The sequence below is a fragment of the Cynocephalus volans genome, chromosome 1 (assembly GCF_027409185.1).
Source record: "Cynocephalus volans isolate mCynVol1 chromosome 1, mCynVol1.pri, whole genome shotgun sequence".
Classification (NCBI taxonomy): domain Eukaryota; kingdom Metazoa; phylum Chordata; class Mammalia; order Dermoptera; family Cynocephalidae; genus Cynocephalus; species Cynocephalus volans.
In genome coordinates, this window is record NC_084460.1 from 186,560,063 (window position 1) to 186,583,261 (window position 23,199).

General features: G+C 41.0%; 1 protein-coding gene across 1 annotated transcript in view; it reads left to right on the forward strand.

Annotated features, from left to right (window-relative positions):
• Positions 1-206: 206 nt before the first annotated feature.
• PCP4 (Purkinje cell protein 4) overlaps positions 207-23,199 on the forward strand; it is a 65,676-nt gene continuing 42,683 nt past the window's right edge. The window contains exon 1 of the mRNA XM_063113379.1: positions 207-288. Coding sequence (XP_062969449.1) covers positions 280-288 — 9 coding nt within the window. The 5' untranslated portion in view covers positions 207-279. The remainder of the gene's footprint in view (positions 289-23,199) is intronic.

Below are 23,199 nucleotides of genomic sequence, written 5' to 3' on the forward strand. Positions count from 1 at the left end.
TTTGCTCTTTTCTTTCAGTCTAGCGTTCCTTCTCTCCCGGGCGGCAGGTGGAGCAGTGGCCTGGCACGCTGTTCTCCTTCGTGCCACTAGGTGGCCCTTTGCACTCTCACATCTCTGCCAGGCGTTCCGACAGGTGAAGGAATCCCATTGGCTCACGGGAGGCATGATGCCACCGGGCAGCTCTTTTTAAGAGAAAAGCCAGGAAGGGTGGATCAGCCACCCCTGAGCAGTGCTCTCTGTTCCGAGCAGCGGGACCGCAGCTGCTGAGTGAAAGCCAACATGAGCGAGGTGAGTGATGCTTCCACCTGCAGAGGGAAACTTGGGAGTGAGAGAAGGGACCTCGTCACACCGGGGGTCTCAGAAACGTGAAGGGTTTAGGAGCAGTGCTGAAGAACACGTGAATCCTATAATTATTTGCTTAGAGAACCAAAGCTATCCTGGTTTGAACAGCAAGTGCAGAAATTGGTTGTTTGAAACTTTTTAAATGAGCCGTAGACAGAGAAAGGGATTCATTGTTTGCTTCTGATTTAATAGTGACTTTGAAAAGTGCTTTGGGTTTTAGACCTAGAAGAGAGAGCCAATTGTTTTATTCTCATGAAGATTTGTGCGACTTCCAGCAAGCGTGTCTTTGCATGTTTTCTTTGGTGGTATCTTTCAGAATGTTAGCAGGCAGGTGACCATCTGGTGAAAGCAAGCCTTGGAAGAGAAGTGGGCAGAGTGAGAAGGGGATTCACTGTTGGGTGGCATTTGATGGCCCGGCCATGCAGAAGCTTCGCCTGTGCAAACCACATCTGCAGTTAGCCAGGACACCAGGGAAAGAAATGCAGATAGTATGAACCGGGAAAAATCCATGTGTGGAGATGTGCATCTAAGGCAGGAGGAGGGGTTGGCAAAAGAGGAGCTATAATTTCAAATCAGAAGTCATCTTTTCTGAATATGTTTATACAGAATATGTTTTGTTGGGGCAAACTGATAGCTCATTTATTTTTTAAAAAGATTATGCCCTCTTTCTGTCCTGTGAGGCAGATTTGTGGTTGTACAACACCATTCTCTGATTCAATTCAATAACTGAGCCAAATGCACTTTAATTTCCTATTGGTTGGGACTTAAATAATTACTTTTAAAGATCTTTTATCTCCTCTTTTTTTTTTTTTTTGACAGATGGGTGATCCTTTTTTTGGAAGTCTAGAGTAAAATTAACAACTTGGAAAATAAAATATCTCCCCACTGCTTTTATCCCTCTGATGGGTGACTTTTGATATAAACATGACAGGAGGAAGGGCAAAACATTAAAAAATTTAGGGACAAGATTTGGGATGGAGCCAAGGGCTTGAGGTAGGAAGAGGGTGAATGTGGGTTGGAAGATGGGAAGTCTCCCGATGACACCTGCAACAGTCACTCAGCAGCAGCTGACATTGGTCTAGTTGTCTAAGTGCCGACACAGTGTCAAGCAACCTCCACATCTGTCACCTCCTTTGAGCTACCCAACAACCCCATGCCATCGGTGCCATGTGCCATTATTATCCTCAGTTGACAGATGAGGAAACTGAGGCACAGAGATGTGAACTACCTGGCTCAAGGTCACCAGCTAGTGAACAGCAGAGCCAAGACTTGGACTGCAATGCTGGGCAGTCGACAGCCAGGAGGATTTTAAAATTTTTTTATTCTCACCATTTTAAACTTTAAAAAATTTTTATTTTCATTTTAACATTTACTCGTACATTTTTGTGGGATACAATGTGCTGTTTCAATCCATGCATATACCGCACAATGAATCACTTAGGGTAATAGCATAATTTTGTATCTGTTAGTCCCCCCCTTCTCCCGTCCCCTTCCCTCTGCCCTCTCAGCCTCTGGTAACCATTATTCTACTCTCTATTTCTGTGAGAACTGCTTTTTTCTTTTTCTTTTAGATTCCACATGTGAGTGAGATCGTGTGGTATTTACCTTTCTGTGCCTGCCTGGTGGTTCTTGACATCCAAATGTATAAGGAACTCTCTGTCCAGCTGGGTGCCAGAGAGGAGGGCAGGAAGTCAGGGCTCTGAATTAGAGACGGGGCTGTGAGGGTAGCCTCTGTTCCCTGCACACTTGGGCGAGGGGCTTTCTGTGGACTCTACCGAGATTTCAGAGGCTTCTGTGTTTGTGTCAGCTCACCCTGCTTGCAACAAGAAGGGATAGCAGGTGGAGTGGTTTTTCTTTATACTCAACTTAGGAGTTTCCTATAGAAGGACTTAGAAAGCAGCCTAGCCCTGGGGCCCCTCTCCTGGGTCATGTTAACTCTTCTGGGATTGTGGCTCTGTCACCCCGTCTTTCTCCCAGCGTGGTGCTAAGCTCCGCAGGGCTCACTCAACAGTGTGGGTCTCCAGTGAGAGAGTGCATGTCCCACAGCCCACCCCATGATTAGGGTCACAACCTTGTTTCTGCTGCATGTGTAATCAGGGCAGCTCTGCAGTCACCGCCCCTGCCGCTAGCATCTCAGACACGTATGCATGCTGTTGCCAGAGCTCGCTGCCCAGCTCCTTTAATGCAGAGAAAAGCTCATGAGAGGCAGACCCCCATCTCTGGTGTCCCCTCACTGCTGCTTGCAAATACCTTCCAGCAATCCTCTTCTTTCTGCTATTCCCCTCTCTCCTTACATCCCGAGCAGCTGCCTGGCCCTCCGACCACCAGCGTGGTCACTGCTTCTGGCTGATCTCCTAGTCACTGGACATGTATTCCTTGGAGAGCAGGAATTTGTCCTTTGACTGAAACTTAAATCTGCTTAAAACATTTAATAAAGTGAAACAGGAGCTCCTTTCTGGGTAGTGAGCGGGATCCCCTCACCCCTGAGATTTTCTGTGGCAGATGAACTAAATGTGGCTTCCAGTTTTAATAACTCCCAGGCAGGAATGGGTTTCAGATGATCAGTCACTTGCTTGTGTGAGTAATTACTGAAGAGGACTGAGCAATGGATTTTGTCAGACTTTTCTCTAACCTCAGGGTTTATTTGTGTCTGGTGGGCAAATAGATCCTGCATCTGCCCTCAAGGTCCAGTGGCCACTGTGTAAACTCCTGAGCCCCTAGCTGCTCCCTCAGGTCAGTGCAGGAGCCAGCTGGCAGGAGAGGACCCCAAAGCGCCCACTGCTCCCTGGGGTTGTCTCTGCGCTGGCAGGACTTCCAGCCTTCAAGGGGAAGGTGGAGCCTTGAGCTGGCTTTAAACTGGGAAGCTTTACAACACAATGTCTTCTTCATCCCTTACAAAGAACTGCATTTCTGGTGGGAAATGACACATGATTGAAAAGAGCAGCTCAAGTCTAGCAAGGAAAGAAAAGTCCAAATTTAGGGCAATGTGAGCACGGAGGTGGTTTGTGGGGGCGTCTAATCTACATTTCGGTATTAAAGTACGTCAGATGTGCCTGGAGCAATCTCTGAGATGGATTAGAAGATAACTTAGCAGGGATCAAAATGCAGGCTTAAGTGTATTAGCCGGATCAGAAATCCTAACCCCAAGGCCTGAGCTGACAAAGTGCACCCTCCCCTCTGCTGCTGGACTCGCTGTGCACAAGAAGGGGAAAAGGGCTCCCTTTGTTTAACCATTAATATGGCTTCTGGAAAAAAAGAGTCCTAGGAACAATGACAACCAGTCCCATGCTCCCATTTAGGTGTCTGTTTTTAGGTTGCTTTTCAAAAGAACTCATTTAGGAGAGCCAGGAGCAATATTTTAAAAAACGCATAAAGGCAAACATCTGGAGAGTTGATTTAAAACAAGAAGCACACTGGCACCCTGTTTGGGAAGGGGGTGGGGAGACCTTCCCAGTTGCATAATACAGTTGACAGTGGTTGATTAGACATGAGACCCCTTTGGGAGAAGCCCACTCCTAACCCAGAGTTTCACTGTCAGGGGCTCTCTTCTTGCTTTGGCTTGGATGGGGTGGTGCACCTCAGTGCCCAGGCTGGAGTCTTTCTTCCATGTAGACATTGGCCACAGTGAAAGGACCATGCCTGTCAGAGGCATGGTTTGAACAATACCAAGGGCATTCAAGGACAAACCTTTAGACATATATCTGTCCTTAGCACTGAATCAGAATCTCTGTCTTATACATTAAAACATTCAGTGACCTCAAAGGAAAGAAGAAGGCAGTGAGTGGCATTGATCTGGACAGAGATTCCTAAAGGAAGGCTCCACGCATGGAAATCTTGGGGAGGGGGCATAGAAAAGGCATGGATTTTTTGTGTGTGTTAGAAGTAACCATTGGTTAAAAAATATCGTGTGATGTTGGTTTGGGGTTTCCATAGTTAGCCATCATCATAACCTGGTGGAGAGACAAATAATAAAAGGAAACAGACCCAAGATGAGAATTATAGTTTTTTGCTCCTTATGATATAATAGTGAGCTGAAACACATGCTAGTGGATGGGAATTAAGTTTGTAAGGAACTGTACATTTTAGACAAGTTGTTCAGCACAGATGCTGAGGGTAACTACATAAAATGTGGATTTTGCAATTGGTCTCAAAGGTCCGGCAACAGAAAGTCAAATGATAATTCAATTTTTTATGTAATTTCAACCTCATTTAGGTAAACCTGCAGCAGAGATATGGAAGGATCCAGCAAGATCCATTTGGTTTTGTTGGATCACACAATAACAGACACTCTCTGTTCTACCTGGGGATATTTAGTCTAGGCAGATACCGATTATAGCTGGGTTTGAACTTCAACTCTTCCTAAAAGGGAAGAGGCTAAAATTAAGGGTGAAAGTGTGTTTACTGGGCTGATGATTGTAATGAATTGCAATAAAATTTGTTTTCCTGATCCCGATTTCATTAGCTAATTTCATAGAATTAAAAAGTCTCACTATTATTCTCTTTTGAATTCTAAGAATGACAGACTGCAAGATGTATTTTTTTTTCAGAAAGAAAAATATTGAATAACTGACTCACAATTGATTTTAATAAAGGTTTAGTAGAGTAATGTGATCAAGACTAGAAGACTAAAAATCCATGTTTATGGGTTTTTGTGATGGAAAATTCCTTGAATTTATGTTGGCCACTCTGCAGTACTTTTTGAAATTCTCATTTCTGCTCTCAGTGCTTTCTTACAGATGTTGTCATAGGTGGAAGACATTCACAGTGTGTCCATGGTCCTTCTGTTCTTAGTCTACAGGACACAATGAACTGTTTAAACACACCAATAACGTCATGAGCCCAATCTTGGGGCTTTTCATTAATTTAGAATGACTTTCTAGAAAGGGCTCTATACTGGGGGAGAAGAAGGATTTCAGGGGATGTATACACACAGGCCTATATTATATTTGACTGATATTTTTATAAAACACAACATTAAAGATCATGCTGCTAAAGTATTATAGGCTGCAATTTATTGATTAGAAGTATACTACCTAGACTGTGAACTTTCTGACAGGGACAATTTTGTGTTGTCCACATGGCCTGGCTCCTGGTTTGGCACTTGGTAAATGTCCAATTACTGAATGAATAAATGGATTGTGGGGTATAGATTTGTCAGTTAATGTAACCAGTGGACCAGGCACCCTGTTTTCTTGATGTTGAGATCTGCGGTTGGGATACATTTGGAGAGAATCCATCTTCTGTTCTTTAACTCTGGTTGGAAACGTGTGTTTGCCGTTTAAATTCTTTCAAGTGGGAAATGGGTGGATTGTTATACATGCAAAATAAATGCTCTCAGGGCCACAAGAGAAAACGAGAAGAAGTGGGGAAAAGATTGATGGAACTCTCGACATTTGAGAAAATATCAAGGAAAACACAAGACCTGAGCAGGGGACATAGAATTCTAATACTAGAATTGAGATCATCTCACTTCGGATAAGTTCTATGGAATTCAAACAAAACGGACTATAGCCAGGGAGCCAGAGCTTGTGAATACCTTGAAAGACACTTTGCTGTATCAAACTGGAAAACCAATATGACCATGGTTAGAGGGGAATGAGAAATAGCATAAGCACATTGTTGGTAAGATAGCTCCTAGTGCCAATCACAGCCAGCCAAGTTGAAAATTATGGCATATTATTGAAGGTAAAATATATCTAGCATACAGAAAGGGAGTTGCATATGTAAACATTTTAATAAGCTTTTTAGAATTAATTATCAACAATGTAATTATAATATTAATATTAATTTAATTAAATATTTAATGTGTGATGAATAGTCAAATATTTTAAATTAATTTATATTTGGAATAGGAATATGTGACAACTCATACATAAAAAGGGATTGACTCAAATTTGTTCTGCTAAGGAATTCAAGACTGAGTTACACATCCATCATCTGTGTCCCTGCACCATCTGATGGGATCGCCACTCTCCTATCATCACCAGGTGTAAACTAGCTTCCGTTCTTCTTCTGATCTTTGAACTGAACAGAGAAACATTTTTTATTCAGTTGTGGACAGGTGTCTTTTGGGTATAGATATGAGAATATTCTATAGGTCATTGATTTTGTCACAAACAAAACAAGCTTGCCATACCCATTGATGGCCCAAACCTATGAATTGGACATTCATTTCTGGGCTGTTTTACACAAACCATTTAGCATAAGTTACACATTGTAGGCATTAGTCTGCTCGAATATTGTTTGTGTCTTGCAAATAGCTCTAAATTTATGCTTCAAATCTCACTGAATTACTTCTCATTCCACTTCTGAAAGGGAAATGCTTGGCCATATTTATGACATTGCCAGCAGGAAAATCAATCACCTACTAAATGCCATTATTTTATATTTTACTCTTAACCTGCCACCTTATAAATAAAAGGAAGACAAATTAGACTCATAAAGCAGGAAGGTAATCACCTACAAATTGAACATCTAAGAGGAAGGAAGCAAAACGTGTGAACTGTTCAAACCATTCAAACAAGGCAATTTGCCTTGCACAGGAACTAGAATAGAAAACAGGGAGTCCCTTCCTCTGCAAGGTTTCTGCTCTCAGTTTTAGGATAGTCTTGGATTCAGACAAGACTGAAATGTTGCCAGTCATACACACTTCAGTCCTCCACCCAGTGGTTTGAAAGACATGTCCTGGGGGAGGGGCATTGGAAGAGGTTGGTTAATGGACACAAAATTACAGCTAATAGGAAAAATAAGTTCTATGGTGTACAGTAGTGCTAGGCACCTGTAATTAACAATAACTTATTGTATGTTGTCAAGTGGCTGGAAGGGAGGAGCTCATATGTTCTCATCACAGGAAAATATGCATTTTTGCAATGACAAATTTGCTAACAACCTTGATTTGATCACTACACATAGTATTAATGTATTGAAATATAACTGTGTACCCCATAAATGTGTACAATCAATATGTTTCAATTAAAAAAATAAAAAGAAGAAAATGACATAATAAAAACCACTTTCACTGGGAAACAAATATTCATAACTGCTTGACAGCTGAGTTTGGATCTGGGTTGGCTTGAGATTACACTTCTCCTCCTGACACCACAATCCAAATTTGTTGCAGAGTGCCATGACAAAAGAAATGGTCATTTGGCCCCATAGTGGTGTCGGGGAGGAGAGGATCTGGGAGGCCTGATAACCGGCCTCAACCTACCCTGTCCTCTTACCAGGTTCTTGACTCTGTCACAGGAAGGAATTCAAGAGCAGAGTCACAGTAGAAAGTGAGAACAGGTTTAACATAATGAATAAGAGATACAGACTTCAAAGAGAGAGCACAGCCTCACTCCAGAGACTGAGCAGGACCCACACCAAGTTTAGTACAAATGTAAGAAATACACACTTACAGTTTAGTACACAGTGCAGGCTAGCTCGACAGAGTGAGCAGCCACCTGCTAAAAATAAGTTTGACACAAAGTAAAGCATACACACCTCAGCCTGTGAAGTGTGGGTTGGCTCCAGGAAAGTGAGCAACAACCCTGCCTTCTGCCGGGATTCAACTTTTATAGTTTTGCTTTCTAATACATATTCATGTTATCTAATGAATATTCAACTAAGGGGGAGATAGTTCCCAGTTACGTAACATAGTCTTGCACGTGCTCAGTTGGTCTCCTTTTAGGGCATGTGCATTGGTCAAATTCTATCATACACACTGAACATATTCAAGAACATATTCTTTAGCACCTCTAGTGGAAGGTCATTCAAAGGATAACTCCATTTTACTGAGCATGCTCAGCTATTAGGGTTATATAACCGATTTTTGCTGAGCAAGCCTAGCCACTGGATTTGCATAAGCCAGCCACTTGTCTCATTTTCCCTGTGCTGGTGCCAAAAAAAGATTTAACAAGCAACAGTAACTTTCTTCTAGTGGAGGACCTAGAGAAGGGGCTTGAGATCTTGGGTAGTGGCTTGAAACCCAGACATGTGTCCTGAAACCCAAAACCAGGGATACTGAGTACCTCCTGTCTGAATGGCACCACACCTGTGGTTTGGCCAATATTCTAATGAATTACTAGTTATTTTAATTTTATATAACCCCTGAAAAGAGGACTGCAGAGGTTGACGATACTCATTAACATTTATCTTAATCAAATAAGAGTAAAAACATACCAAGGAAATATGTTCTCCCTTTTTCCCAAGATCTATTTTTTTTTTAACCAACACATGTATCTGCCCACCATGTGGCTAAGTTTCAGTATTAAAAAACGAATTAAGAAATTACTCCTGTTTTAAAATTTAAGATTCTTATATATATAATTTCGTTATTGAGTAATACGAACTGTTGCATCAGGGCTTGTGTGGCATAATCCTGCTGACAATGCCAATTGTAGAGCTAGGGCTGGGTCTGGAGCTCACAGACCCCTCGAGCCTGTTCACAAGCCCTTCACATGCAGGTCTATGAGCTAGGTAACTGGACCAAACGGTCCTTGGAGCCTTGATTGAAAAAAGAATAGTCTTTATTCAGCACACACTACACTATGAGCTAAGCAGCCCACACAGAAAAACTCAGAAACTCAACTGCTACTGGCAAAGCCCAAAGAAAAACTAAAACTGAGCGGCTGCCAGCAGAGTAAACATGCTCTGTTTTTAGATGCTTAGACACCAGCTCCCGTGGGCCAGTGCTGCTTCACAAAGTGAAGAACACACAAAAGGAATTAACTAGAAAGATACATGGGTGCACATGCACACTAACCCCACCCACACAACTTGTTTACAAGAAATGTCGAGGGAGCCTGACTAAACCTATTTTCCCCACAGCTTGTTAGAAAGATATTACTTATTTTTCTCAAGCCTGGCATTTCCCAACACTTTTTTGATGTGCAGAGAAACCTGAAACCATGAATTGGTCAAATCCCGAGCCTGAGAGTGACTGTGTCGGGGCATCCCAGCACTGGTCTCTTCATCTCTGAGGGGTGAGAGCTCTTCAGCAGACAGTAGCGTTGACACAAACCTGCCCACATGCAAGACGTGATAGTGTTGAGCCTTCCTTTAAAGATCTTACCTCTATAATGTCAAAGAGTTTTAGATGGAAACAGAGACAAGCAAAACTTCAAACCATTGGCTACAGTCTCATCTTCTCCTGAGAACAGAGAAGGAGATTTGACATGATTTTGTCCTCTTGCCTAGTGAGACCCTGCTATCCTTTCCCTCCCCTCTTTTGGCTTTTTCAAACAATAACCATCGTTTTTCTAACAATAACCATCTGATTCAGCCTATTAATTTTTTGGTAACTATCCCCTCAATCTTCCCACAGAACAATTGTCCCCAATGACCATGGGTATCAATACTCTAGAACAGTGGTCTCCAACGTTTTTGACAGTACACCCCATCAGAGAAAGATTTTGAGCATGTATGCACAATAAATTCTTATTTATTACTTTAAAATTATGTATATGTGTTAATGTTCTAATATATCAAATGCAGTTATAAAATATACAAAAAATTTTTTTAAAAGAATGAGGGGATGATGAAATGAGCTATTCTTACTAGCTATCTTGCTGATTGTGATGGCTTTATTAATCTTAGCCAAAACTTCAAGACACACTATCAACTTCTGAAAATTAACTGATCATGAATGGGTATGGAAACCTAGAGGTCAATAGTCTTTTTGGTAACTGCATTTATTTTTGAGTCTGACTTGATGGCTGTGATTTTTAAGTTTATGTTGGCATCATGAAGACATTCTAAGGGACAGGTCAGTTAGTATTTCCATCATATCCCTGTTGCCTGTGTTGGCAGTATTATTATTATTTTCAATCTATGATTTTATGCAAGAATTATTTTTCATTATGGTAAAAAAAACATATCATAAAGGTTACCATCTTAACCATTTTTAAGTGTACAGATTAGTAGTGTTGAGTATATTTACATTGTTGTGAGGCAAATCTCCAGAACATTTTCATCTTGCAAAACTGAAACTCTGTACATGTTAAACGTCAACTCTCCTTTTTCCCCTCCCCCTGCCCCTGGAAAGCTCATTCTACTTCCTGTCTGTATGAATTTGACTACTTTAGGTACTTCATGTAAGTGGAATCATGTGGCATTTGTCTCTTTGTGACTGGCTTATTTTACTTAGCATGTCCTCAAGGTTCATCCATGTTGTGGCAGGTGACTATGTAGGAACTTGTAAAAACCACTTACCTATTGTGGGAAGATTAGTTCAGTTAATGGTATATATAATAATCTATAAATCCTCATAACGGAGCACAAGGAACTGCCGTGCAGCACACAGCAATACTCTGAAAGCTAGTCAACACTGACGGTGTCTGGGACAATTCCCAGTGTGCGGCTATCACTCTTCCATACCCACCAAGTGACAATGTCAATATCAATCCAGATGTTAACTATTAATAAAAGCCATTTAAAAAAATTGATCTTAGGTCCAAAGCAGAAATAAATAGAAATTCTGAAGTTCTCTTCACTATGTGTGGTTGTGACAGTGAAGCAACTTACAACCCTGGAGGTACCACTCACACTATGATCTGTGTCACTGGTGCCCTCTGGAGTTGTGCTGTGCACAACCTGTGCAGCTGGACATGGTGGCCCTGCCCTTCCCTGGGGTGCCGTCAGCCTGCTTAAGAACCATTGACCTAGAGAAAGACTTTTTGTTTCTGTAGTCCCACTTAGAATTCGGGGAATTGAGGGAGGCCATAGATGTCATTTTATTCAAAGTGGTCATTTTAAAATAGGGGACTGAGTGCTGACAGATTAATCTTGTTCAAAATCGCAGAGCTTCTTGAGGAAAAGCCAGTCTAGGTTTCACTTTTACATTTCCTAGCCTATTAAATTTCTCATTTTCTGTCATATTCTAGATACAACCCAATTTCTTTTACATCTGTCCCAATTCCATTTAGGACTTGGACAAGAAATATATTAAAAATAAAATTGTCCTGGATATTTTTATTAGTCTTGAGTAAAAAAAGAACAACCGCAGACAACTTGACAAAGCCATTCTTTCCTTCACCAAGTCTTTGGTTCTATTTCTGGGAATTCTAGTTTCCACTCTGACCCCTCACCCTTCTGTCCCAATCACACACGGAGAGGTTGATAAATGTCAGTATTGCTACTCCTGTAAATATTTGACCTCTGCTGGCAAAGTTTTCTTCTGTCTTACCTGGTAGAGTTTCCTTGACTCTGAGTTCAAACCAATCACCTCCATGCCTTACTTACTCTCTGTTGCTCTTTTTAAATAAGAAAGGGCATTCTGAACTCCAAAATATAAAAGTTTCAGAAAACATTTGCCTAGAGAATAGTGGCCCTTTTTATGGTGAAGAAAGTTGCATGTATCATCGGCAATCACATATTTTGTTGGTCACATTTCTTTCCGCCTTCTACATTATGAAATTTCAAGAGAGAGACAGTCGTCCTCACCTTTTTATCTCCCCAGCATGTATCACTGAACTAACATTGATGGAGAATTCATTCTGTGTTGGACTTGGTGCTGGGTGAATAATGAGACATGGTCCCTACCCCTCAAAGAACTTATAGGCTAGTGTGGAAGACAGAACCACATAAAATTAACTCTACTGTGGGATCCACACAGAGAACATCCAGGGAAGCTCTGGTTAATTTGTCATTGTGCAGGGATGGGAAGGGGAGGGAAGAAGTATTCAGGAAAACCCTCTCAAAGGAGCTGGTGCTTACAGAAGTAGGGGCTCAGTACATATTGACTGAAGAACAGCACCAGAACAGCTACTGGTTGATCTTAAAAGCCATAAATTTTAGAACCATATGAGAATTTAACAATATTTGTTCTAGGAATGCATATATCCTTGTCTATCTATCTGTCTATCTATCTATCTTTTATCTATCTATCCTATTGTTAATTTTTAACTCCTGCCTAGTGATAAACATTGCTTTAAACATGTCAGACATTTCCCCATCCTTATCAATAAATATTTGGGCTCTATTGACTTCTTTTTTTTTTTCTTTTCATTTTTTAATTTAATTTTTTTAATTTTTAATTTTTTATTGGTTATGCGTGTTCGTGAGGTACAAAACTGACCGTCACCATCTGTGCCCAAGATGTGATGATCAGATCAATACTATTAGCACACCCATTACCACAAATTGCAATTATTTCCTGTGTCCCACACCCAATTAATCCCCCTGACCTCCTCCCCCTCTGCCCCCTGCAGCCCTAGGTATGCTCTCTCCCTCTGCAAGTCCAGTGCCCAGTGCACCACTGTGGTCTTTCTTTCCTTCTTTCTCTCTTAGCTCCCACTTTTGACTGAGGACGTGATATTTTCCCCTCTGTGCCTGGGTTATTGCATTTAATATGATTTTCTCCAAGCTCATCCATGTTGCTGCAAATGGCAGAAATTCATTCTTTTTCATGGCAGAGTAATATTCCATGGGGTATATATATCACATTTTCCTTATCCAGTTGTCCATCAATGGACAGTTAGGATGGTTCCATATGTTGGCTATTGTAAATAGAGCTGCAATGAACATGGGAGTGCAGGTATCCCTTTTACATGATGATTTCCATTCCCTTGGGTATATACCTAGAAGTGAGATTGCTGGGTCATATGGTAGATCTATTAGTTGTTCAAGAAAATGCCATACTGTTTTCCATAGTGGTTGTACTAATTTACAGTCCCAACAACAGTATAGGAGGGTTCCCCTCTCTCCACATCCTCACCAGCATTTGTTATTCTCAGTCTTTTTGATAATAACCAGTCTAACTGGGGTGAGATGATGTCTCAGTGTGGTTTTGATTTACATTTCCCTGATGATTAGTGATGTTGAGTATTTTTAAAAAGTGCCTGTTGGCCATTTGTATGTCTTCCCTTAAAAAATGTCTATTCAGCTCCTTTGCCCATTTTTTAATTGGGTTATTTATTTTTTTACTGTGTAGCTGTTTGAGTTCCTTGTATATTCCGGATATTAATCCCTTGTTTGATGTACATTTTGAAAATATTTTCTCCCACTCTGTAGGTTGTTGTTTCACTTTGTTGATTGTTTCCTTCGCTGTTCAGAAGCTTTTTAGTTTGATATAATCCCATTTATTTATTTTTCTTTTGTTGCTTGTGCTTTTGGGCTCTTATTCATAAAGTCTTTGCCCAGTCCTACTTTCTGAAGTGTTTCCCCTATATTTTCCCTTAGTAGTTTTACAGTTTCAGGTCTTATACTTAAGTTTTTAATCCATTTTGAGTTGACTTTGGTATATTGTGAGAGGTGCAGGTCTAGTCTCATTCTTCTGCATGTGCATGTCCAGTTTTCCCAGCACCATTTATTGAAGAGGCAGTCTTTTCCCCAATGTATGTTCTTGTTGCCTTTGTCAAAGGTCAGTTGGCTGTAAGTTTATGGGCTGATTTCTGGATTCTCTTTTCTGATCCACTGGTGCGAGTGTCTATTTTTATTCCAGTACCATGCTGTTGTGGTTACTATAGGTTTGTAGTATAATTTGAAGTTGGGGACAAATGGACAGAGCAATCAAGCCCTTTTATAATAGCCACCACAAAAATAAAATACCTCGAAATCAATTAAATCAAGGAGGTGAAAGATCTCTACAATGAGAACCATAAACCAGTACTGAGAGAAATTAAAGAGGACACAAAAAAGTGGAAAGACACGCCTTGTTCTTAGATTGGAAGAATCAATACTGTGAAAATGTCCATACTACCCAAAGTGATTTACAGATTCAATGCAATCCCCATCAAAATACCAATGACATTCTTCACAGAAATAGAAAAAAAAAAAAATCTTAACATTCATATGGACAACAAAAGACCCCTAATAGCCAAAGCAATCCTGAGGGGGGGAAAAAAAAGCTGGAAGCATAAAACTACCTGACTTCTAATATATTCTTTAAATAAAAAATACAAAAATTATTGTTGAAGAAAAAAAGGTCATAGTCTGTATAAGACCCCACTGTCTGGATTTTGCTGACTGGAATATCCATGAAGTCATTAAATTTGTCCCTCTAGCCTGTGTATTTTCTATGAATTAAAATCTGAGACTTGAAAATAAAAGTTTTCTTAAACAGACAAAAAAAAGTAAGTGAAAAAAAATCTCTTTAGTACATTGGAAATAGGTTATGTGAGGACAATCAAAAATATTTTTGAAATTGTACACATGGTTTTATTTTAAAACTTGCATGTTCTGATGATGAGAAATGCATGAGTGAATTCAGATAGGTCTGTAATTTACCCTCTGTGAGCGTGTTGGCATCCTTCACAGTGGAACATCATTGTACTCTTCGTGTCTTATAGCTCTTGAGCCTTCTTCACCATTATTACTGTTTTCTTCTCTTTGAACTTTGTTCAAGAGAGGGGCTCATCCCTATATTTTTAGGTCTTTTCTCACATACGCATAAGTCCTGTCAAAATATCTAGATAATGCAGTGCTACATCTCAAATACTAGTTTTGGCAATGTTCTATACCTCTGAAATGTGGGTTATTCTACCCCTTCTTGAAGAAAATTTCTTAAAATAGATGTAGCCATTTGTCAAGTACCTCCACCAAATATCTCCTTCAAGTTGCTAGTTATTTTTTCATCTAGATTTAGTCTTTCCCATTTTCAAAGCTGATTCATTTCATTTTTTAGGCATTATTTTATGAATTTCCATGTCATTATTTTTTTGCTGAGTTCTTGCTGAGAGCCAGATTTGGCTGAAATTCATGTGAGAGTTTCCCCACAGTTAAATTCTAGATGAGGATTTCTCATTTTCACATGACAAAAATATAAATGCAGCTTAATGTAACTTTAGAGCTACAAGCAATGGCCTCAGGGGACCCCGCTCTGTCTCCTTGTCTTCAGTATTGCAACAAGGAAGCCAGGCAGGGGCTGAATTGTCCCGCAGATCTCCTTCGGCAATGAGGTGATTTAAAAACCAGCAACTGTTCTATGATCCTTCGCTCCCGTCCACTTCTGCCATGGACCTGTTTTGAGGTGATGTAGCCTCGACAGAGCTGAGATGTCTGTGAGAGCCTGTGACTGGGGGTGGGTGGAGCAGGACCAGCAACACAATAAAAATACAGCTCTCCTTGTGAAACATCACTGAGGATATTAAGACAGCAGCAGCAGTGCATTAGATGGCACGCGGGGCCCTTCTAATCCTGTACCTTGTGCCACTGAAAGTGTCCCGCTTCCCTGAGGTCAGTCCTGGGTAAGGTGGGAGCAGCCTGATTGCTTTTTAAAGAAAAAAAAAACAAAAAAGAAAAAAGAGATAGAGCTGATGGAACATAATTCTATTATCCCTTGCAGTGTCTGGAGCTTTATATATATATTTTTTCCTGTCCATGTGTGGTATGGCCTTAGCCCCAAGGCAGTAGGTGGATTGAGGGGCTTTCTACCACATCTGATGGAGCTTTCAGGCTGGCTCTGTGGAAGCCCATTTAGAGTCATGCTTGAACAAGAAACCAGCTTGCTTAGGGGCTGCCCTTAGGACTGTTATGACAATGAAGTAATAAAATTGATTCAAAACAATTGGAGTGTGTATGTGTCTGTAGGTGCATGTGCATGAATATATATATTTTTAAAAAATATGTATTATATATTTAAGGCCGTATGTGAAAATTTCCTCAAATTTTGATTCCAAACATCTTTACTGAGTGTTACTTGTTTATTCTGACAAAAGCTTGCAGTGGCCAGTTTTGTCCTGAGACTTTTTCTACCATCAAGTCTTCTGTCCTCACCTTCTCTTCTTGAGTATACACTGTCCAGAGGAACACAGGATGCAGACGTATTAGGCTTGTTCAGTTAAAGAAACATTTTTACATTTTGGGCTTGGGAAATAAAGAAGTTTACTTTAACAGTGCCAGGATCAATATATATAGATAGGAAGCGATCTGGTGGCATGAGCTTTGCCTATTCATAAAGGCCCTGTTCCTGGAAGACAACCTTTAACTAATTAGAACTGGGTTTATTTTCCAGCAAATTAAGTTGTTCTGGATTTCAAATGGGTTTGAAAATAAAATTGGAACAATTATCCACTATGAAGGAGGCACAGCATTTAGACTAAGTTGATAGGTGGTGGTGGTAGTGGTGGGGTGTGCATTTTTTTATGGAGAAATTCATAGAATTTTCACCTTCCCAGGGAGCAGCTCATCAAACAGCCCATACAGCTTTTGGTCTGTCTTCTAGTCTGTGTTTCAACTCACTTCTTGAGCTGTGACAATGGATTTAGGATTCCCCTTTCTTCCAAAAGCATATAACCTCAGACTTTTACCATTTTCTGAAGCTATTTTTGCTTTAGTTGAGTGGAGGAAAAACCCAGCTGTTTCTCTATTACCAAAAAAGAAAGTCTCTAGCTTCTGAGACTAGGAACACCCCCTCTTGGAGAAGTGCATTTAGTAGCACACAGCGCCAAATAAACATCCGCATATCCTTACTGGCTGCACAGAGGAAGACCGGCCTTCAGCCTTCGTAGGAGGAGTATTCATTTTCACGAGAGTCTACGAAGCTAATTCAATGTGTGAAAAACAAATCAGGATACCCAGAGAGAGTGAATTACTGAGTGAGAGCTGTTTTCATGGTCTTGGAGCCCTGTTCTCACAGGTGCATGAAACACATGTCTGAAGACCTGGCTCCAGAGCAGGCTCTGTACATGGTGCCATGCATTTTGAGGTTCCCTGACAATCTTATGAAATGCGTTTATCCTATCTTTTGCCTCAAATGGCCCAGACATTTTTACACACAGAATTTTGTGTGATGTTTTTCAACAATGTTGCTTCAAAATAAGGAGGGTCAGGAAGCATGATCCGCATTCTGCAACCAGATAAACTAAGGCGTAAAATGTCTGCGCCACTGGTGGCAGAAGGTGTCATCCGAGCCAGTGTTTTCTCCTCTAGCCAGTCAAGATTAAGTGGCTAGTGCACAGACATTGCACTCAATCTGCCCAGTTTCAAATTCCATCCCCCCACTTAGCAGAAACTGGGCATATTACTAAACCCCTCTGTGTTTCAAGCTTTTTATCTCTCCAACTGGGATAATGGTGGTATCTACCTCCTAGGGTTGTTTCTACAGATGTGTTAAGCTATTATTGTTGTGATTGAGAGAACTTAGCTGCCTGCATTTGCAGACAGAACCTCGTGCCTTGGTGCAAAGAAAGGAAAGAATCTTTGGCAAACTTGGAGGCATCCTCTGTCACTCAGCTCTGCATGTGGGCTTCTCATGGATAGCAATGGATGTGTCTTGTATCCTTTCTTCTCCTGCATATGTTTATGTTCACTTGATGAGGAAACTGAGTGCAATTGTGGATCATGATTGGGTCAGCCTTTGTAGATCTGGTGTAGCCATGGAGAGGGATGCTTCTGTGTCCGGAATGGATGGCTGCTAAGGACCGGCAGGGCAAGATTCTCCCTGCTGTGGGGCATTTTCACTCTGTGGTCTTTGGCCATTTTTGGCCTTCATTTGCTTACACCAGCACAGCATTTTACTAGCCATATTGGGGAAGGAATGGAATGCTTGTGCTCCTGCTGAAAGCAAAGAAAAGATGTATCTTTCTCTGTGGCCAGTTTCTGTAACCTGGGAAGATGACATTGGGTTTTCTGGCCTTTGAAATAAGAAAGTGCTTGAAAAATCATAGCAGTTGAGGAGGAACAGGCAGGTTTGGCACTCTTGCAGTGATTACATTATAGATTCCACTTAGTTCTAGAAAACTGGCCCTGCCAGTTGTTTTTTTCCCTAGTCATCTGTAGAAGGTAGACTGGCCCTTAAATGAGTTAGTTACAGGCACGTCTCCATTTCTACCTACCCATTTATCATTTTTTGGCAGTGTTCCTCCCTCGTTCTTACTCTTGTCATCTGGCTGGTTAGCCATCACTGCTAGGGATGGGGAGAGAAAGCAAATCTCTTTGTCCTTGTCTGACCTGCTTGAAGTGCCTTCTGTGTACACTGTGGGAAATGACCTTCTGGGTGTCTGCCCCTTTGTCTTAGAGTTCACTGTTATATTTTTTCAATCACCTGTTCTGGCTAGCATCTGGGCTTTACACCAACAGCCTTTATTCTGAGGCCTATGTAAGGAACCAAAACAGATTTAAGAAGCCAATAGGAAGTGGGGTGAATGGTGAGGCATTTCTTTGGGTGCAATTCAGACACAGAAGAACTGATACCCATGTAATGATACCCAAGTTCATGCATCGTTCCAGCGCCTTACAGATCCGTGAGGCACCCAAGGACGGCTGAGGGCAGGTTAATCTGACTATTGCTGGGATGAACCGAGATGGTTGTATGTTGGTTTACGCGTCCTTTTATCCACCCTCAGACCTGTGAAGAGTCTGCATATGGGTCAGAAGCACACACATTGTAACGAGCACTCAGTCCTCCCAACTTCCTTCCACGTTCCTCCTTTGGTCACCAGCCTACCCTCCTTCTGTAACTTCACTTTCTGGAAAAATATAAGCCATGATTTGTACCAAACACACAAAATGCATTCATGCTAGAATCAGAGGCCCAGGAAACTTTAACTTAAATTAATAACTTAATAACTAACATAGGTCGAGGCTACATCCTTTATGGAAAGAAATGATCATAAACATTAATATTCTCTCTTTGAATTCTCAAAACAGCCTTGTGATATATGTTTTATTTTATTTTATTTTACCATGAAGAAGAAACTGAGCAGATGAAGAAGCAGAGGCTCTGGGGGGTGGAATAATTTATTCAGAATTATTCAGCCATATGTGGGATCCACAGGTCACTCCTTGTCTTAAAACTCAGTGCACTTTTTTCATTACCCTAACTCTCCTGCAAGTTGAATACAATGGAAAAGATAGGGGCATATTGCTTTTTAAGCCTGTTTACCTTGCTTTGCAGTCTGATTCCTTTCAGGGACTCTATCCATGCATTGTGAGCATTTTTATCTCATTTATTTATCAGAAACTAATGAGGTAGGTATTTTGTTATTTCCATTTTATAGACACAGAGACTGAGACTCAGGGAAGTTAAGTGACCTGCACAGGGTCACACTGCTTGACAGGGCTGAGATTTCCTGGGCAGTCTGGTTCTAGAACACTCTTCTTTTTTTTAAAGTTAGGTTTATTAAAGTGTAATTTATATATAGTAAAATTTACTCTTTTTAGTTGTATGGTCTATGAGTTTTGACATCTGTCCAGTCTTATAACTGAGATATGGACTATCCTATCGCCCCAAAAAGTTCCTTCATGTGCCTTTGGAATCAATTTTCCTCTATCCTTAGCCCTAGAACCCACATCCTTCGCCAGCTCATCCTAAATAAAATAAGCCCCCATTATGATGCAAGGTATTTGTGCTGTATTAAAAACAGCATGATCATATAGGCTTGCAAATAAAGTAGATCATATACTGCAACAATTTCTAAATAATGCTTTATAATGAATAGCTGAAGTATTAGCAATGTGACAAAATGACAGGAGAGTGGCTAAAGTTCCCGCTGCCTGTAACTTACTCCAGGATCTCAGACAGCAGAGAAGGCATTTAATTAATGTATGAGGTAGCTCTGGCTCCTGTGCAGCAGCCTCAGCCCTAGTCTTTACATGGATTTCTGTCCTGCTCCTTCTTAAAATGACCCTCAGCAAACACCACCACCTGCTTGAGGCCTTGCTCAACCACAGCGAGGGGAGCATGGGGGGTCTGTGGCCAGCAGCCACCAGGAAATGAGCCTGAGGTCAGCAGAAATCTGCTGCAGTGGGTTTGCTCTGACCACAGCTCTGTCCCACCTGCCAAGTGCCCTCCCACAGCAGCCAGGAAGGACATTGGTGCTGGCAGCTGGGGACTCTGGGTCCATGCTGGAGAAACAGGTCTGGGCATGTGGCTTAAGGAGGACACCTCCTCCTATCCTAGGGACAGTGTCTTGCCTCCATGTGTTTGGGACTCAGAAGAGAATTCAGCGCATGCCCGCAGAATCACAGACCCACAGAGAGTGCACAACCAAAATGGTGCTAAGGGCCTACAAGTGGGGCACCCTCCTTCTCCTCTGGGACAGGATGCCAGAGCAGGCCTACAGGGCAAGCAGAGCAAGGCCCAGGCCTGGCTCTTTTTCCCGAGCATCTATCAGGCCAGTGGAGAAGTCTGTTCTTTCACGTATCACATTACTGTCTGCATGCACGAGTCTCCTAGGGCTGTTGAAACACAGTGCCACAAGCTGGGTGGTTTAAACAACAAGAATTTATTGTTTCCACAGTTCTGGAGGCCTGAAGTACAAAATCAAGGTCTGCCGGGCTAGTTCTTTCCGAGGCTCTGAGAGACCTGCTCCAGGCCCCTCTCCTTGGCTTGTAACAGCTATCTTCTCCCTGTCTCCTCATCCTCTTCCCTTTATGTGTGTCTGTCTCTGTGCCCAAATTGTCCTTCTTTATAAGGACACAGAATTAGGTCACAGTCTGAGGTACTGGAGGCTAGGACTTCATCACATCAATTTGGCATTGGTGTGTGTGTGTGGGGGGGACACAATCCAGCCCATAAAATTGCAAAAGTTGTGGTGGTCTCTGCCTAACTTTGAGGACCATTCAGAATCTTCCATGGCAATCATTTTCAAAGGAAATTAACACCAATACACACGTCAACTGTTGAGCTAAGTTGAATAAACAAAGAAAAATGACTTTTTGGCATGTATGAGATACATAGGATTTGAAAACTTAGCAATTACTTCAAATGAATTCAACAGCACTGGCCAGACATTTCACATCATCAAGTCTATGAAATTAGAAGATTCTACACAAAGGCCATTAAATAGCAACTGTTCTTTAAGCTGCAACTTACACCTGTTATAAAACTATATGCATGAAATATGGCTACTTTTATAAAACAAAGACTATATTTCTGTATGTCCCCACAGAAAAGTTGGGAAGGAAATATTCTGAGTATCGACACAGATAACTCAGATTAGTTGGATTGTAGGTGTTTTTTTTTCTTTCCTTCTTCCTTGTGCATTTATTTATTTTCCAAAGATTTTCAACGGCCACATTCTACTTTTGCAAATACAAAACAGTGTTCTTTAAAAAGAAAATTGGCACAAAGGTTTTTTAGGGTAGAAAATGCTAATTTTAAAAATATGACTGTGGAATGAAGTATAAAATGAATTTTATTTTATTTTATTTATTTATTTTTTAGGCATATTTTATTTATTTTTTATTTTATTTTTTTTACTGGTTATGAATATTCATGAGATACAAAGCTGATTGTCACCCCTCGTGCCAATGAGGGGGCCAGATTCATACTGGCAGCATACTCATTACCACAAATTGCATTCGTACCCTGTGTCCCCCACTCAATTATCCTCAACCTCTCTCTCCCTCCCCCTGTCCCCCCACTCCACTTTGTAGCACAAGGAATGTTCTCTCCCTCTGCAAGTCCAACACACCACTGTGGTCTTTCCTTCCTTCCTTCTTTCTCTTTTAGTTCCCACATATGAGTGAGTACATGTGGTATTTATCCCTCTGTGCTTTGCTTATTTCATTCAACATAAGTTTCTCCAGGCTCATCCATATTGTTGCAAATGGGAGAATTTCATTCTTTTTTATGGAAGAGTAGTATTCCATGGTGTATATCATAAACCATGTATACCTGAAAATGAGGGTTCTTTCATAAATGATTTGCCTAAACTATGGCAATCCTAATTAATTCTCTTGCTGTAAAGGTCAGAATGAAAATGCTAGGGTTAGAATATAGTCTTTCAGGCAGAATTTCAGCCTTTTGGACTTTCAGAGGTGAGAGTGAGTCCGAGGAAAAGTTAGAAAGGCTAATGTACTTGTTGAAGAGTTCATAACTTTTTTTAAAATAAACTTTATTTTAAAAAAATTTTCAGCTGAAGTTTTCTTTTGACTAATTTCTAAACCTTTAGGGGTTAAATTAGTGGAACTTTTAATGCTCATTTTGTGGAATATCACTAGCAGAATTATAGACAGCTTAAAAATATCAGCAGCAAGAAATTAAATCTATTCTGTTCTTATCATAAAATGTTGGCATGAAAGTCTCTTTTGCTCTTCCGACAAATTCAGCTGCTTTGCTTTGGAAACCACCTTTAATGACGTGCTTTTGATGTTCCCCAGAAAGCCACTTGCTTAATGACTGCGGTGGCCCCGAGCAATCTTCAGCTACCTGCTGGCCAACCCGGCTGTTTATCCCATGTCACTGTGTGATTGTTGTGGATTTGCTCCCCTGCTCATTTCAAGTCTCATCATCTTAGAGACTCACGATTCTTCGTCAATAAAACATTAAATATAATATCATGGAAATATACCGTTTTGTTTCTTTATAAACACGGTAATCAAAAGAGAGCACAGAAGAAACTCTTAGAAGGCCTTCCTGGGATAATTGGGGACGGCTCTCCATCTGATGTCTCTCCTGTGCAAGGTGTTGATTCTGCACAGTATGCATTATCTGAACCTTCATGGTCCCCATGTGCAATATATGCCAAAGATATGCAGATCTGTGCTTTTTCTCATATTTATGAACCATTCAAGGAATTGCTTGTCGAGATGCTACCATTTCAGGGGAGCTAGAAACCCTGAAACCATTAGAAATGTGAACGTCAGGACGCTATAGTACAGAAGGAAGACAGCACCATGGAGAAAAATAACTTAAGAGAAAATGTGTCACCAGGGGATAGATGGCATTAAGTAGCACTTGCTAACAAGAGTATCCAAGCCGCCATGAGAATGAGATGGATTTTTCTTTCCTTTGCAAAATCTCTGCCTGGTAGACTGAAGCCAACAGAGGCCAGATGTTGGGAACAGAGGGCAAAGTGCTAAACAGTGCTTGGGCAAAGTACTTTCCCTTCTCTTGATACAGAGAAGCCATCCACTTGACATCACTGAATAATGACTTGTGGAAAACACCATCGTGGGTGGGCAGGTGGGGAGCACGCCCACTGGCGCCAG